We start from the raw sequence: 18,440 nt of genomic DNA on the forward strand, positions 1-18,440 counted from the left end.
ATGAAATTCATGGCTAAAAGCGGTAACGTGATCTCGACGAGTAAATTTGAAGAACTATAAATCAAGTATGTATAAGTTATATATACACATTTCGAAATAATGACCGAACAGGTAAATAATATTCAATTTTATTCTCGTTCCAAGGATTTTTGGACTTTGAGAATGTATACAGATTTCCATTTCGTTTTAAGTATCCATTCGGATGGAATTCTTTTATCAATTCGAGAACATGATGAATTTTAGTTGAAACAATGATTTATGTTATTTTCTCAATTAGGGATTACGTAATATTTTATGTTTCATATACAAAGCTACAGTTATAACTGCACTAACTTTGAAATTTATAATTACACATAGTGTAGAACCATTGTAATATAGTTTGTAAAACATTTCACAAGAAAGTATCAATAAATACAGAATATATAATAGCACACAAATTTATGTGTAAGTATTGCAGATATATCTTTTATAAAAATTGTTGCTCTTATTGTACTAATACCTGATTGATATTTTCTCACCAATGTAAACAATCCTGTGTCAAAGTACATTTTTAAGTCACTTTGATTTTTCATACTATATTTAATGGGTACATATAGAAGTGTGTAAGTAGTTTGATACAAATAGATTGTTTAATGGTATTATAACCATTAAATGCAAGAGAAAAAGATAAAACATTTGTGATGAAAGTTAGAGTTATAGAGCTGTACGTAAAATGTAAACAATTGCACGAAGAACAATAAATCGAACTTGGAAGGAATTGAGAGTCACTTTGGGTCAGACATTTCAGTCAGCCTTCGTAAGGCCTGCGACTAAGCAAAAATTACTCGACACTGTCTGTATTCCCCTTACTCGTGATATCACATTCTCCTTAACGCGGGACTGATCTTTCTTTCTCTGTAAAATTCTTCACTGGATGGAGAATGGTGAGGGCCATTGGCCACAGAATGTACGACACTTCACTTGTCATTGCTTCTAGAGCAAACATGTGTACAATTAAAATAATTGAAAATTGAATTTGGGGACCCTTCTATTGTATACAAACTTTTATTAGAATCGATGGTAATCGAAATATCGAACTAAACCTTTCTATTTTTAATACCTGGATAAATCTAGAATAATTTCTATATTCTAATTATATTTTTCAATCCGAACAACACCGAGTAATTCGTTTAATTTTGTATATTAAAACATTTCTGCTATCTTGCCATAAGATTTAAGGAAACCAGTTAGCCTATTTCTAAGAGGTTGATTGAACGCTTACTGTCGAGAATAATTCATATTTCGTAATTACTGTTACATGCATGGCTACAAAACAAATGAATATTTCCATTCCGTTTTTACGCATAGGATTTTATTTGATCATTTTCTCGATCCAGCGATGGAAAAACATAAAGGAAATTACATAATACAAAAGAATCGTTTAAAAAGATATTTCTAAACGTGAAAGCTATTTCTACAGAAATTGATTCTCACGAATCGAGCGGTTGGGTCGTAAGATTGCCAAAGGAGTGTATATTTCACTCGGTTGAGCCTTATACTGCCCTTAATTCTATCACGATAAATGTCAAGAAGTTCTCTTGTCTGATCATGAAAGACCTGTGTTAAGCGATAATTTGTATAATTGTAACGATAACATTTGCTGGCTTCACCACAATAAAGAAATAACAATATTAAACAGCTGTCCGAGAAGAAACTTGATTTAAATAATTAGACACATTTTATTTTACATTATTGTTGTGCATTATATTTTGTAATATTCTTTTTATATTATCTCTTTAGTTATTGCCAATATATTTCCTAAACACACTTCATAATACTTTATGAATTCTGTGGTATTCGTTTCTCGATTAACAATAAATAACAAAAAGTTATGAAAATTTCAGGAAATGAAAGTTACCTCAAAAATTCATTTACATACTTCAAACCGTAAATATGAACATTCGGAATAAATCGTGTAAAATATGAATTAAAAAGTGAAGGAGGATGGTATTTTAAATTTAACCGAGAATATACAACGAACGTGCAACTCATCTTTAGATCAATATTACATATAATGTCCTTGTAAATAAATATTTATCTCGTAGAAGATCACCTTGCAGAATCGTGTTTCTGGAAAACATAAATGCCGCGTATACACGTTTGGTCAAGGGCTTTCCCTTGACTGCAACCGGAGTCGTTGTCGCGCGGTTGCCACTTGCAAAACTTAATTTTCGCTGTTAATTTAAATTTTACCCGTCATCGAGTTAAGAATATCGAACTTATTTTTCAACACATCGCGCATCAGTTTATAAGAATTAACTGTATAGCTTCTTAGTTCATCCAATACAAAAAGTAGTACATATTTAGAAAGATATAGATCGGTGAAGCTTCCTTTTAAACTTTCATCTATATATGAAATGAATTGTGGTGAGATTTAGGCGAAGTAGTGCAAGGTCTTTTTTCAATATTTGTGTAAATGTATAAACCAATAATATTCTGAATTAAATCTGTCTATCTAGAATGTAACTGAAGTAAAATAGACTACAAGATGACGAAGAATATAAATGTTACAAATGGATAAAATTAAACATAAGTCTAAAATAAACAAAGTTTAGATACTGTTAACTAACCTGTTTCGTAATAGAACATTTTTCAGTTCGTTTACGATGCTTTGTTCGACAGTCTCCAATGGGGAAGCAGAAAATGTACATCACGATACTCCTATCGGTTCACTTTTCCTTTATTTATCGTTAAATTTGAAAAGAAATTTTTTTTTTTAAATCTTTAATCTTTCTTATTGCGAATACTTCTCTTTATTTCCGGTACGTGGAAGTTTCATTCATAATTGCATTCTTACTTATTTACCAAAGAGAGTTGATATTATGTTAAGAGGGTTGTAATTCTACATAAAGAACTAGGTAATACAACAACGAAGCTCAATCTTGAAACTAATAGAATTCAAACATTTTCATACAAACAAATAAACAATTGTACTTTTCTGTCGAAACCGCATCGACGTTTTTGATGTTCCGAATCGTATTAATAATTACAATTCACGCGTGAAATGCGTCCACAGGTTTGAAAGTATCGACGTAGATGAGACTATCGATAGGGAAACAATTCCAGTTCCTTTTCGCGATGCGACGCTTCGACGGACCCGGCGTAAATATTTCCTATTTACCGTATTTACGCAACGGATGGCGCATCGTGAAACGGAGAAACGTCATGCTCAACGATGAATGAAAATTGGCGCTTTAGAGATTTTCAAAGTCGTTGCTCGGTGCGGTGAACTCGCGTACTCGGATCGCCGCGAGGTTGAGGCGGTGGTCGGGCCCATGGGCGGGCCCCGCCGCTCCCGAAGGGGACCTATATAAGTTGACTCGCGGCCGGTGTAACGCGATCCTATAATACAATCGCGTCTGCCTCATCAGCAACGAGACATGCGTCTTCCTGTGAGTATTCCTTGCTTTTCCTCTTTCGTTGTTAGTGTCACATTGGTAGCCCACTGCGGAGATTTGGATCAGTTACATTTACAACAACGACAAACGCGACGTCGACAGTGATTTTCGTCGATACTATTTTTCATCGTTACACGTTCCAACAATTTTCATCGACTTTGTGTAGAATCAAATATACGTGGATATATCGAAGTCGATTTCTATGTAACCCAGATTGGTTTGGTTAACTAACACGGTTATTCTTTTTACGGTTGAACGAAATTAGATTTTTTTTGTCGTTTAGACCAGTGTGTTTGTCCTCTGATTATCTCGAGAACTCGAAGCAGTGTTTTTCTTTATTTAAACATCTTCGTTTCCGCTTCAATTGTCTCGACTATCGAGGCTAGTGTTACTACACTGTATAACGTGTTTCGTTGAGATTTCGTTTCACAGATGTCGATTTTTACCGATGAATGAACACGTGCAAAAGTAAAAACTGTTAAGCACGTGTCTCTGTATAACGCGTTTCGTAGTGACTTCAATTAATGTCGATTTTAGAAACGAGGTTATTAGGTAAATTGTCAAATATTAACTCGGTGCAATTTTACTTCGTGTCTTGTGGAATTTCTGTATGTAGATTCTTATTGATCAGTTCGATGACGTCCTTTTAATATTTTTAATTGACGTTACTAAGAGAAGATTGATGACCATTAAATTTTTGAATTTGAATTCACTGTATGAAATATCTTTGTTTTAATTCTACCCTTTCTTTCAAATATTGAAGGAAAACACGGTACGTGCAATTGTAATTATAGACAAGTAATAAAAAGGAAAGTGTGAATTTGCAAACAGTTTTCTCTTATTTAATGAAACAGGAAGTTATCTTCACGATCTTTATTGTCTCTAGTAAAATCCTTCTTAAAATATTAATACTAAAATTTGTTGAACTATTAAGAATATTGTACAACATTTTATGTTAAGAATTTATAATTTTGTAAGTTATGGGATCTTAATTCTTTCTTAATTCTTAGTTAATTCATTTTTTGTTATTTCATTCTTCCCCAATTTTTATTGCAAATGTTTAATTACATAGCACTCATCTTAGTAAATTCCAAAAGTGTAAGTAATATAGTAAAATATTTTTAACCTCTTATATAGTAAAATTAATTTTTCTATTATACTCTTCTATTATAAAATGAATAATAAAAACAAAATAAAAAATTTCAAGCTACATTTTACAAAAATTTTCTATACAATAAACACCATCATTCGTAACTTCTAGTATCGGTAAATTTACGAAATGGAATTTCGTTCAAAGTATGTGTACCTCATACTTCCTGAAATGACTGCAATTATCCTGCAAACAATGATTTCGCTACTTTTCTTTATATTTAAATCTACTGATTGTCGGTAAGGCAACTTAAAGTTTCATATAAAGTACAAAGCTACTCAATCTCCGATTGTTTACAATTGTCAACAATACTTGCAACAAAAAGAAGAAATGCATTTACCACGGTGCAGAAATCTGAGAATAGCAGTATTCTGTGTATCGAATGTCTTACCCATTTCTGTTGAAGTAAAGCTTTTGTCAACGTGGTGTTCACGATTTCCTTTTATTGCAAAAACCGGAGGTAGAAATGAATTTCAAACACGCGATCTCGGACAGTAGGCTATTTTTCATTATGCGCGAGGTTATTGGAAAGTCATTCGAGTGCCAACTATTTTATGCAAACTTGTGTCACCAGGTGTTGTCTCTCTTATTTTGCGCTGGCCTTGCGCTCGCTCAGCACAATCAATACGCTGTGACCACACCGGTGCCGATTCTGAAGCAAATAAACAAGTAAGTACTCTTTTCCATCGCGCCGCACGATTAGCTTAACCAACGAAACAGTGTATCCAATTCCAGTTACTTTTCCCTTTATCGATATCATACTATACCTTCGAAACAATCAACTGCAGAATGGAAGCACGACATGGATTGCCAAAATTAAGCTGAGAATTTTTCATAATTAAATATACGATACTATTTTTAATAATCCACGAAGAAACATACTGATAAGTAAAAAGGGAACAACTGACACGTAGTATTCTTTTAAAGTTACTGACAATGGCACTTATCTACAAAAGAAAATTCCAATCTATCTAATTTATACATTTAATTCGATACTTTCCCTTTATAATTCTACCTGGTAACTACCAGAAATTTTAAACAAAATATTTAAATTTAAATTTTCACGATCTATTCGAATTTTAATTTTTCTTTACGAATGACGCAGGCAAAGCTTATGCGTGACATTCTGTCTACGTTTTAGTTTCAAACCGGATAATTGGCATGTTGACTAATCGATTCTAATTGATCCATGTTCTGGCTAGGCACAACGAAGATGGCAGCTACAGCTACGGCTACGAGGCAGCGGACGGTACGTACAAGATCGAGTCGAAATATCCGACTGGCGAAGTGTACGGAAAATACGGATTCGTCGACGATACCGGAAGTGTCCGCGAAATTGAGTACGGAGCGTCTAGGCGCGGTTTCGAGCCTGTTGGTCCTGGAATAAACGTGCCTCCGCCAACTTTGAGAGGCAACAGCATCGCTAACCCGAACGAACCACCCGATGATGGCCAATACAAAGAAGATCCATCTGTTTATTACACCGATCCTCGATACACCAATGGAGAACGTTACGAGCCGATCCCTCGTCAACCTATGGTTCAGAATCAACCGCGCACAATTCCAGCACCAATTTATAATCCGCCCAGGTAGGTGACGAATTAATAATCATTCAGGTTTCATCGACTTGTGTTTCTCTCGCGTTGAAAAGACAAAGAACAACCTTTCTCCAGTCTTCTACAGTCCATTCAACATACTTTTTAGCCTATAGTAGTCTTTGTTTCCTCATCCTCGTACTGCAAGCCTGTTGCATACCACTGAGTCATTCACAATTACCCCAACCTTGGTTGAATTTTGCTACAAATTATTCTTTCTGAATACATTGAATCTTCTAAAATGATTAAAAATCTTAGTCGAATTGTAAATATAAGAGAAGTTAAAAGAAGGTGAAAAATGTGATTTTTTAAGAACGTTCTCTTTAAAATTCTTCAGTATCTAAAATTCTACCAGTAATCAGTGTCAAAGTTGTCAAAGGTATAAATATTTTTAAGACTTTCAAAAAATATTCAAACTTGCAAGATTACTTCGATCTTGGAACAGTCTGAAAGCGAGTCGAAGCTCAAGAATCTTGACTCGCTTGGAAATTTTTGATCTCGAAATCACCATCGCTATTTCCACGAACCGCGAGGAAAGATGGAAGGGGAACTTCCTCAACCTCGAGTACGCGCATCTATGTACAATGAACCACGCAAATGTCAAGTGAATCTCACTTGAAAGTGCAGGGAACGTGACTTGCTCAACTCGCAGCTACTCCTGACTTAACTCACGGGAATAAACAGTGGTATTAACTCGCAGAATCTGTTTCTCGGCTTTCCAGGTATCCCACGCAAGTGCAGTACCAGCCGAAGCCGCAGTATCAACCAGAATATCGACCGCAGTATCGATCACAGTATCAACCACAATATCAGGGTCAACAACAACAGCCCGCGTATCCTGCCGCACCGATACAAAGTAGAATTCAAGATCGTCCAGCAGCCAATGTCGATCCCAATGCTGGGCTAGCCTCTTACACGGTTAATTACAGGCGATAGAGGTCCCTCTGTCGCTCCGTGTAAATATTAATACATTTATAACGATTCTTAAGACGCATCAGTTAGGGCCAGTTTTCCTGACTTGGTTCAATCCATGATTCTTTCGTATGCTTGGAATGTAGAGACTTTCTCTCGTTTATTCGTTTCAAGTGTCACGAACATTTTTGACTAGAAATAGTTTTCACTCGAAGGACTGAATAAATTTGTGGCGCATTGAGTTTGCAGATCAAATTTAATTTTAGAATAAAGTGGACACACTGTTTCACGAATCTAACGAGTCTGTTCAAGGGATACCTTCTAAGACGAATTGCTCTTTTTATTGTACGTAATTTGAACCTGGTAATTCATGATTGAAGTTATAACGACGATAGTTTCATCTTTGAAACAAGAACTCGAATAATTTTCTTCTTATTCGAGATACATTGATCGTGTAATTATTCTTATCGTTGGGTATACAATTTTATCAATTAGAAGATGTCCACAAGTTAGTCAAATATTTTATGGACTTTTAGAATTCCAACTAAGTTGGAGAACATAGGCCCAGTTATACCGTCAAAACCCGTTGTCACCAATATTTAACAATTATCATTAACAGACAAGGAGTTTTTTTACGGCGACGCATTGTCACTTTACCTTTCACATGATTTTCATATTTTTCATTCATTGAAGATACGATACTCGAATGTGGGATAATCATAACTCTTATACAAAACTCTATAAGTAGTTCCTCTGTAAAACTCTACCTCTTTTTCATACTTCTACCTGTTCTTCTACCTCTTGATACCCCCATAATTCACTTGTTCATGTTTTCTATAACTACACATTTACTTCTAGCAGTTTTTAAACTCGACGCTCAAACCCTAATATTTCGGACTACCTTTGCCACGTGTGTGTTATCTTGTGTTAAACAGCTGTCCAGTAACTTCTCGTTAAAATTCCAGATTTTTTCCTCGATAAAAGTTCCATTGTACGCGGAGTGAAATTTTATTCCACAATGAAAATTGAATCTTTCATATTTTTCATTGCACCTTTATAAGAGTATTTCCAATGAAAATTAACACTTTCACTGTCAGATCAATTTAAACAATTTTCTGTATGGACCAAGGAATTTTATGTTTTTGATTTTTCCTAAAATCACTTTTTTTATATGAATATGTCAATTTGTATCTGTTTGTATCACTCTGAAGGTGATAACAATCCGGAAAGTCCCTTTAAGCTTTGAAAACATCATTTCAAACATTTAAAACCATAAAAGAAGAAAACCAATCGTTTTAATTTTAAAATCAAGTAATTAATATTTCAAATCCGAAACGAATAATTTATGTCTTGTTTTTGACTTTAAAAAGAGATTTTTCATTACAAAAAGAAATTCGTTATTTCAATAACATTTTTCTTTTCTTCCGTCCATTTACAATTAAAATTGTAAGAAATACCCAGCAAAAGAAAAGATCACTATCGCTGATGTATAAGCGATACAGTAGAAAAAGTATTACAGCTTTTCTGATTAAAATAAACCGAGCCAACGTAATTCGGACTATTTTTAATTATACGCAATGAGAAATTTCCTAGAAATAATTCGTATTACGTATAAATTGAAAACAATCGTAACGAATCCTCGTTCAAACATATCCATGTACCCAACCAATTCATAGATAATACTCTCATGAAGACATAATGAAAAATATACAAATTGTTACTTCGTATTAAAGTTTCGGTCATCTCGTAATCCGAGACTCGTTGGTCGATGTTCATAGATAATACTCTCCTAAAGACACAATGAAAAATATACAAATTGTTACTTCTTATTAAAGTTTCGGTCACCTCGTAATCCGAGACTCTTTGGTCGACGTTCTATTTCGCTCACTCTCAATTTACCGATCGTTTCTCCTCCTCCCGATCGATACACACGATGCTCAATCTCCGATCGAGACGAAAAGGATCTATTCCTGGAATAGAATCGCCTACACTTGTTAAAGGTCTCCAAGTGAACACGAGTTTCGGACTTTTATCGAGAAGTTACTGTATCCCAAGTTGAATCGTAATCTCATCTCATGTTCAGAAGACTAGAAGACTAGTATGCTCTGGTACATTCGAGATACAGATCGACGAACGTCAAACGGTAATTGCGTTCTTCCGCGTCGCCCCATGACGAATGGGGTGAACAATTTGCGAGGTATGCGCGCGAGATGGAATCCCGTTCATGTTAATCAACGTGTCAGGCGCAATTACAAATGCGATCATGGGTGAACTTGACTCGTTGGTAAAAAATCGCGATGCTGGAATGGCATCGAGCGGCCTTCAGATGATATCGATCGAGCTATGCATGTACACGACCCGTCCAACGTACGACGTAGGCGATCCACCTTATAAATCGTAATTGTATCCGTGAGATTCCTGTGTAGGTAATAAACAACACGAGATATTTCCACTCCATTTTTACAATTTTCCTCACTGAGAACGGACCGGTGAATTACAAGTGTATTATATCGTCTAATAACAGAGAAAATAATAATCGATAACTCGATGATGTAATAATAGATTCGGAATCACGTATACGTAGTGTACAATCATCACGAATTTTTTTTAAACGAGCAGAGATGCTGCTCGTAAATGTTACACGTGTCAGTATATTAAGAACACTCTAATGTAATTTTATATACTATCTGCATTGTTTTGTGGTTATTTAATGTAGCGCGTAATAAAATATTTATGGAAGAGTCTGGTGACAGTTGTTTTTTTTTAATAAAGTATTACGTCGTCCCATAAGTTCGTTTATTTTTCTATCGTGTAACGTAATGTTCTAATCTTACCTATGAAACTAACATTCGTTTGAAACACCTTCCCCATTAAGGACACAAGTGTTTGCTGCATTCGTGGCTGCACTTCCTTTTCGAAACTCGTCGCTCATTATTTTATCGGATATTAAATACAAAATTCTTATAACTTCACGATATGTGGCCTTCGAATGCCTTCTACAGACTAAACTGAAGCGTGACAGTTTCGTCTCCCAAGTCCTTCCAGCCCTGTGTGTTTACGAATCGTGTCACAAGTATAAATACACGGCGCCACGCGGAATTTATGGGACGACCTAATATATTACTTGTAACCTCCTTTAATCCGTAATATTAGTTCAATGTAGTGTGACAGAGTAAACAAACTACGTAATACGTAGTACGTACATTCGGTAAGTAGACAGTTTTATCAGACTTTCTCCAGTTTATCTTTCCTCTTTTTAAATTAATTTGCTGGTACTTTTTTTTAAGAAATATAACTATACTGTCTCTTGATATTGGTTATTTGGTAAACCAGGGCAACCTTCGTGTATTATTTCAAAACTACCAGTGCACAATTAATCGATCAGCACATCGAACTCTTCGCTTAGAAGCTACACAATCGACTATCTCAAATACGATCTATCAAGAAAGATAAATAACAAAACTTATCAATGACGATAAGAAATTGTTATTTGATAAACCAGTGCAACCATCGTGTATTATTCCAGAACTACCAGTGCACAATTAATCGATCAACGCATCGAACTCTTCGCTTAGAAGCAACACAATCGACTATCTCAAATACGATCTATCAAGCAAGATAAATAACAAAACTTATCAATGATAATAAGAAATTGTTATTTGGTAAACCAGTGCAACCTTCGTGTATTATTTCAAAACTACCAGTGCACAATTAATCGATCAACGCATCGAACTTTTCGCTTCGACTGGAAACTTCTCTCAGTAATGAATGCATGTCAAGAAACGAAACGCAGGTCTCGTTCGTACGCGAGGCAAGAATTTCCAAAATGGACGTCCTTGTCCGTACGAACGTACATCGCAGATAACGATGCAACTGCACGCACCGTGGTAGTTTTTTTTTTTCACCGACAAGGAAGGCTGTCGCCACACCCAGGAATTTCATCCACGGTCTTCGAGCATCAGATGCATTGTGTAATTATCTGGGGCATCTGTAGGTGAAACTTCCTTACGGCGTACTTCGGTGAGCTTTTATTTTTCCACGCCACTGAGAAACGAAATGGATAAACGTTGCCGGAGTTGAGATAATTCTCGATCGTTCTGTTGCACCGAGAGTTCGGTAGCCGAGTTTTCACCGCCTTCGGATCCACGTTCGGTCGTCATTGACATTAATATAGGAACCGTTTTACTGCTAGTTCGTATCGCGAGGTCGCTATTTGCGGTTGTCGCAATGCACGTCTATAATCGACGTTGACCCATAATGGCGAGCAGCGGTAGTTTTGCGAGAGTTATGAAACTGCAAAGAGCAACGTTTGAACGTGAAATTCTTAACTTTCTTTTCCTTACACCGTTCCTCGCTCGACGTTTCTGAAGTTTCACCACGAAGATTTGAATCTCCGTTCGTTCTAATATCAACTGCACGTACCGTGCAGTTTAAAGAAATAGTTCGGCACTGTAAAAGCAGATTTTCTTCAATTGAAAACTGCAACTCGCGCGTTGCACAGCACATAGTAATGTTTCATAGCGATGTGAAAGCTGTACTTCCGTTCTTGCATTTTCGTTCGATTTTATCGAAATGCGTGAAACTCGGAAGTATATGTATATGTATATTGATAAACGTTAGGGATAGAGCTAGTTGCTTATTGTAACATTCGAATTTTATACCGTATCGTTGAAAGCTGTGAAGATAACGAACAGTAGTTATATACGATAAAATGTTTGTTAATATAATTAAGTATTCAAGTTATTTTAATTATGAAACAGAGTATTCTAACTATAGTCGTTATTACTATTTACTTGCACGGTCTTGTTAGTATTCGCAACTTATTTGCTTATAATGCAATGCTTTGATAATCTTGCAATGCTTCGATAAACTCTTATAATTCAATGCTTTGATAAACTTCTACATTCTTTAACTACATTTATTATTCGATCCAAACAATAGTCCAGAAAATGAAGAAATAGTATAACAATTGTAAAATTACAAATTAAAATTTAAAATAGAATATTACTGCATGTTCGTGAAATATTTTGTTTTGTATGCTCCAAAGTGTGATCTCAAACTTTTGATTGACAGTGTACTTGATCGAACCTTTCGTGCGACCTTGTATATACATATAATGTCTAATCTACAATCTACGATGTCAAAAAGAAAACGGAACACGACAAGAGAACGAAATCATTAACAGTATCAACCATCGAAACAATTCACCTTCGTCTAGCGTGAGTTCACTTTCTAGTCCTATTGGTACAAAAGAAATAGATCTACCTTTTCGGCTCGTGTTAAAGTCCCCCTTCAAAGATAAAATTGCATTATATAGAAAAACATTATTTTTGTTCCATTAGAAAATGAATAAGGTTTGTATATAATATATAAATTGTAAAATGTTTGCAAAACATGATCTGATGACTCTTAATTTATTGTTACCAAAACGTATGGTATTATTTAACAACTTTTGGAGAAAGAAGCTTTCAATCTCTAAATAATACCATTAGAAGGCTATTCTCTATAATTCCTTTAATACGTTCTCTTGGGTTTGCTAAGTAATTGACTTCTACTTAAGTGTTTTTCTTTAAACACACGTAATTACATCGAAGGCAATTGCTCTCTGAGTTAGCCTCACCGATGAGCCTATCACCAACTCAGTATTAAACGCCATTTCTACTAGAAACCGATTATTTTCATCGATAAAAACTCCTTTCAAACTGTTCTCGAAGGAAGTGGATTGACACGCATTGCTATAATACTTAATTTCCTATAATTAGGTCGAGATGTTAGAAAAAGTTTCGTTCTCCACGTCTATGTAACGCCACTTTCCATGTAACTCAGGCTTCCACGTCGCGTAACCTTCAAACGTCTCTATTTTCTTTGTTTGCGGTGAAAATCCTAGTTGGCGATCGGTGTCATTAGATCAAGATGGAAAGAGTTTCGATCTCTACGTCTAAATAACTCTACTTTCCGTGTAACTCGGACTTCCACGTTGCCTAACCTTCAAACGTGTCTATTTTCTTTGTTCCCCATGAAAATCGTAGTTGGCGATCATTAGATCAAGATGTTGGAAAAAGTTTCGATCTCTATATCTGTGTAACGCCACTTTCCATCTAACTTGGACTTCCACGTCACCTAATCTTCAAACGTATCTATTTTCTTCGTTCCCCCTGAAAATCGTAGTTGGCGATCATTAGATCAAGATGTTGGAAAAAGTTTCGATCTCTACGTCTATGTAACGTCACTTTCCATGTAACTTGGACTTCCACGTCACCTAACCTTTAAACGCCTCTATTTTTTTTGTTTCTCCTGCAAATCATAGTTGGCGATCATTAAATCAAGATGTTGGACAAAATTTCGATCTCTACGTTTACGTAACATCACTTTCCCTCTAATTCGGACTTCCACGTCACCTAACCTTCAAACGCCTCTATTTTTTTTTATTCCGCGTGAGAATCCTAGTTGGCGACCATTAGATCAAAAGTTTCAATCTCTACGTCTATGTAACTCCACTTTCCATGTAACTCAGCTTCCATATCGCCTAACCTTCGCTAACCTTCAAACTCGTCTATTTTCTTTGTTCTCCATGAAAATCCTAATTGACAATCATTAGATCAAAATGGAAAAAATTTCGATCCCTACGTCTATGTAACACCACTTTCCATGTAACTCAGCTTCCATATCGCCTAACCTTCATTAACCTTCAAACCCATCTATTTTCTTTGTTCCCCATGAAAATCCTAGTTGGCAATCATTAGATCAAAAGTTTCGATCTCTACGTCTATGTAATACCACTTTCCATGTAACTCAGCTTCCATATCGCCTAACCTTCATTAACCTTCAAACCCGTCTATTTTCTTTGTTCCCCATGAAAATCTTAATTAACCATCGTTACATCGAAATGGAAAAAGTTTCGATCCCTACGTCTATGTAACGCCACTTTCCATGTAACTCGGGCTTCCACGTCGCCTAACCTTCAAACGCCTCTGTTTCCTTTGTTCGCCGTGAAAATCCTAGTTGGCGATCGGCGTCAGCATACACTCGAGAGACTATTCCTGATGGCAGTATGTGGGTATAACAGGAACCATTGGCTGCCTTCCTGCTCCAACCTTTTATTCTGATCCTGAACTGTCCCGTGCGGACATGCACGTTACGCATACCTGATACGTGGAGACTGCCACGGACCACCGCCCATGCCCACCTTTCACAATATACGTGCCCTCGCTTCGGGCTTCTCGATCTAGCCGATCTACTTCGCGATCAGCCCGCTGGAAGCGTATCCTGATGCCCTTTACCGAACTCCCAGGCGCGATCGACGTTCTGTTCTTTATTTCGAATTTGAATGGGCACCCAGCGTGGTGCTACTTGCTTTTTATGCGGTGTACTTTGCACGATAAACATCGTCGATCGTGACGTCTTTACCGCTGTATATCGAACATTGTTCCAACGACCTTTGTGGGATCGCTCGACTGACTACTCGGAGATTCGTCAAATTCAAAGTTTCCTCACTTGCAGTTCCCCGCAATGATCGAACCAACTTTTTGTCTTTGTCACCTATGCGTTATATAATACGAAAAGGAAAGTAAGTTGAGCTTGGCTCGTGTAACAGTTTCTTTAATTGGCTGCGTTATCGCCGGTTCTTGTAGCAGATTTTGGTTACCTTCGTCGCGCGATCAAATAAGGAATGATGTTTGGACTTCGTTGAGGAGATAATTTTTTTTTTGTTCTGCATCGTTACTTCTCGATGATAAACCTCTATTATTCAACTCGACAATTTTATTTACCGTGCCTTTCTCTTTTTTTTTGGAACTTCGAGCTTGCGCAATTCCTTAATCATTGTTACGCGAACATTTCGTTGTTTAATGTCTTCAGAGATTTCGGCAGATGCGTGTATGTTTAGTATTTAAATTGTTGTAAATATTGTACTCTGGAAGTAACCTGAGAATACATATTTATATTTAAATTTCTCATTGATACAACGATGTAACATCGTCCAGAAAATTGGTATATATCACGAACCAAGTTTAAATGTTTATTTTTTATTTGTGTGAAATGAAATAAATCGTTCTTCGAAAGGTTAACTAGTGAATATTTAAGATTGATACTACAAAATTGATAATGAATATTTAATACGCAATTGTTCTAATACCCCCTCTACTCCTCTAAATGCACACACAATATTTAACATTTAAAGAATAATAAATTTTAACTTAAACTCTGACGTAAGATTTCCTTATTGGTTTATCAAAGGTTACGTAGTATGTAACGCGAAAAAGAAGGAGAAGAAATTTAAAGTAACATTTATTCATTATCTAATTGAAAGTTGTATAGTAATGCAATAAGAAGTCTTCGCATTGAAAAAGAATCCTTGTCTTAACGCGAAACCAGTCTACGAGAAATAAAAAAAACTTTATCTACTGTGACCGAAAGCTAGTTTTATTTCCTAAACACTGGTACGTGTTTCATCGATATTCTCGTACGCAATTTCGTGATTCCGCGTTCACTCTCGTGACATTCTGATGCAAGGCGTGGTACAACGGTCTATCGAGCCAGATATCGATAGAACTTGCTTTCCTTTACTCGCGTAATACACACGCACGACTTTCATTTTTTATTGCTGCTTTGTGATCAAAAAGTTTGTTTCACAATTGATTGAATCTCATTTATAATACAACACGCTCAGTAGTACGCTGATAATAATGTAAAAATTGAAACGATTTAAATTTTTAACATAGCAGAAAGTTCTTTTTTCGTTTAAAGATTAAATTGTAAAAAAATAGAACAAGTATCGTAGTAGTTAACTGTTAATGATCTGAAGTTTAAAATTGATTAAATTATTGACGTCGATGAGAGTTACTTCCTTATTTAAAGAATATGTTGTTTAAAATCAATTTTAACAATTTTTTAGGATTAATCAAAGTTTAGTAGAGTAACGAAGATGGATACTAGTATTTTTTGAAAGAATGTATTTTAAACATTTCGACCGTATATTGGTTCACAGTCAAAATTACCGAACAAAGTGTAGAGCCAAAATTATTCCGCTTGAAATTGAAAAATATTATATACACAATATATTCTATTATCACGGTAGATATCAAATGTAAGAAACTCCTTTGTTAACGGATTTGTAGATCGCATCGACCGTTAATTATATTCATTTTTTTAAATTTTCCAACACTTTCGTACGTTAATACTTAACTACCATAGGTGTAAACAATGTTTGATTCTATTGCCAATTAGTTTGATAATATTAATTCAGAGGTGCACTAAATCGAGGGAAATGCATTAAATGTCAAAAGAGAATGTCCCGTTTCTACACAAACTGTCGTAGCAATTCATTTACTCACACCAGCAGTCTCATTACCAAAAAAAGGAAAGAATCGTTTCCTTTGCTCGAATATTACATTCACGTATACTTAAACAGTCAAAGCAGCTCTGTGTATATTTATCCATTCACAATCATCGATACGGATCAAATTTTCGCACGTATTCCCTGTGTCTCCCGTTTAATTGCGCAAATATTTTCACACAGCTACCGTCCATCAAGATGTCCGTGAAACTCGGGACGTGAGAGACTAAAAAATGGAAACAAGTGCAGCGTCTGTATTGTCAAAGGAGGATTGCCGAGGAATTAGTCGCGTGATTAAGAATTCACATACTACGGCCTTCCATAAATAATGGACAACAATTGTCGGGTCGTAAAGATAGGACGGTACGTTCATGGACGTTTCTCATGTTGGAGAAATAATCTATCCGGTTCGTGTGTAAATTCACACGGGAATAGCCCTACCGTATTCTCGTTTCATGAAAGTGCAAAAGTTCGGACTGCCTTAAAGTGTTCCCTCTGCAGTGTCAGCTCCTTTGACCCGATTCCACTACAAAAATCTGTCCAATGAATGAAAAATAAAAATGAATCGAAAATAAAAATGAATCGAAAATAAAAATGAATCGACAATAAAAATGAATCGAAAATAAAAATGAATCGAAAATAAAAACGAATCGAAAATAAAAATGAATCGAAAATAAAAATGAATCGAAAATAAAAATGAATCGAAAATAAAAATGAATCGAAAATAAAAATGAATCGAAAATAAAAATGAATCGAAAATAATCAAAATCGAATAGGGCAGCATTAAAGAAAATTGAAAAGTTAAAATATTACGAAAAGAGAATATGTTAATCATATCGAAGAAGATCTAAAAGAGAGTAGCCTCTTTAAAAGAGATGCGAGTTGAGACACGATGTTAAATTTCGCTATCATAATTTTGTTCTCAATCTCCATGAATCATATGGAGAAATATACTGGCAAATATTATATAGCACCGTGATGTTCAGAAAGTAATTAAATAAAAGAACTGAGAAAATGTAAGACCAATTACTGAATAAATATAAAATTAATTTCAAAAGGTATACTGAAACTGTACAAAGCGATAAAATTGAAAAATAGTTACTACGATTGACGAAACCTGTCCTGATTGTTTCAAAACTTTTCTTCAATGCGATAACAGTTCTCTTTCGATAGCTTTGGATATAAGTATCGACTTATACTAAAATCGAAACTTATTGCAGATAGTGTACAAATAGCTACATTAACTGTAACTATAAAAAGTAAGTTTCTTACGTTACTTGTTTCGAACAGAAGAAGTAACGCACACAGTAACACATTAATTCTGAGGCATACAATTTATTTTTGCGTCTACTGGAACTTATTTGTGTATAACACACTTATACTTTCTATTGTGACGTGTAAAGGAAAAGTTGACCGAGCGTAAAAAGTATTTCTCAATCTCCGGTGCAGCACAGTTTAATCACGTATTTGCAATAACACTTCCAATTTTGGCCGAACTAACGCGATATCGTTGTTGACAACGCGTAGATGTAACAACGTTTCGGATTGTTACATAGAAGTAGAAAGTGGAGTATGTTCAATTAGAGAATGCTGTGCCCGCTAAAAAGAATGCTAGTGAAAACAAGATCGACGTGGATACGGTAAAAAATTGCTACAGAATTCCTTTGACATGTTAAGATAATACCGATTCGACTTCCATACGAGGGAACTCGACTTTACATGATTTAATTAAAAAGTATGATACATTTATGTTTGCGCCGTACAGCATTTTCTCACTCTGACAGTGAAACGTATTGTGAAATCGTTGGAAATATTTCAAGCAACGTGCACCAAGTGTCTAAACGATTATCGAAAAATGCAATACGGTAATGCAACCGTGATTCTTTTCTTCTTGTGCATCCTTGAACTGTCAGAATTCTTTCTATCGCGATAAATTGTTCGTTCGTTTCAACAGTCGGTGAACAACGAAGGTTGACAAACAGATCTGATTTATTGTACAAAATGTGTCGACC

General features: G+C 35.5%; 1 protein-coding gene across 1 annotated transcript; it reads left to right on the top strand.

Moving 5' to 3' along the window:
* The first annotated feature begins 3,307 nt into the window (after positions 1-3,307).
* Cpr27 (cuticular protein 27) lies at positions 3,308-9,830 on the top strand. The gene is made up of 4 exons (XM_076315894.1): positions 3,308-3,431; positions 5,162-5,256; positions 5,790-6,176; positions 6,905-9,830. Exons 1-4 carry the CDS (start codon positions 3,420-3,422, stop codon positions 7,116-7,118), a joined length of 708 nt encoding a protein of 235 aa, XP_076172009.1. The 5' UTR covers positions 3,308-3,419; the 3' UTR covers positions 7,119-9,830.
* The last annotated feature ends 8,610 nt before the right edge of the window (positions 9,831-18,440 follow it).

The sequence above is a fragment of the Ptiloglossa arizonensis genome, chromosome 7 (assembly GCF_051014685.1).
Source record: "Ptiloglossa arizonensis isolate GNS036 chromosome 7, iyPtiAriz1_principal, whole genome shotgun sequence".
Classification (NCBI taxonomy): Eukaryota; Metazoa; Arthropoda; class Insecta; order Hymenoptera; family Colletidae; genus Ptiloglossa; species Ptiloglossa arizonensis.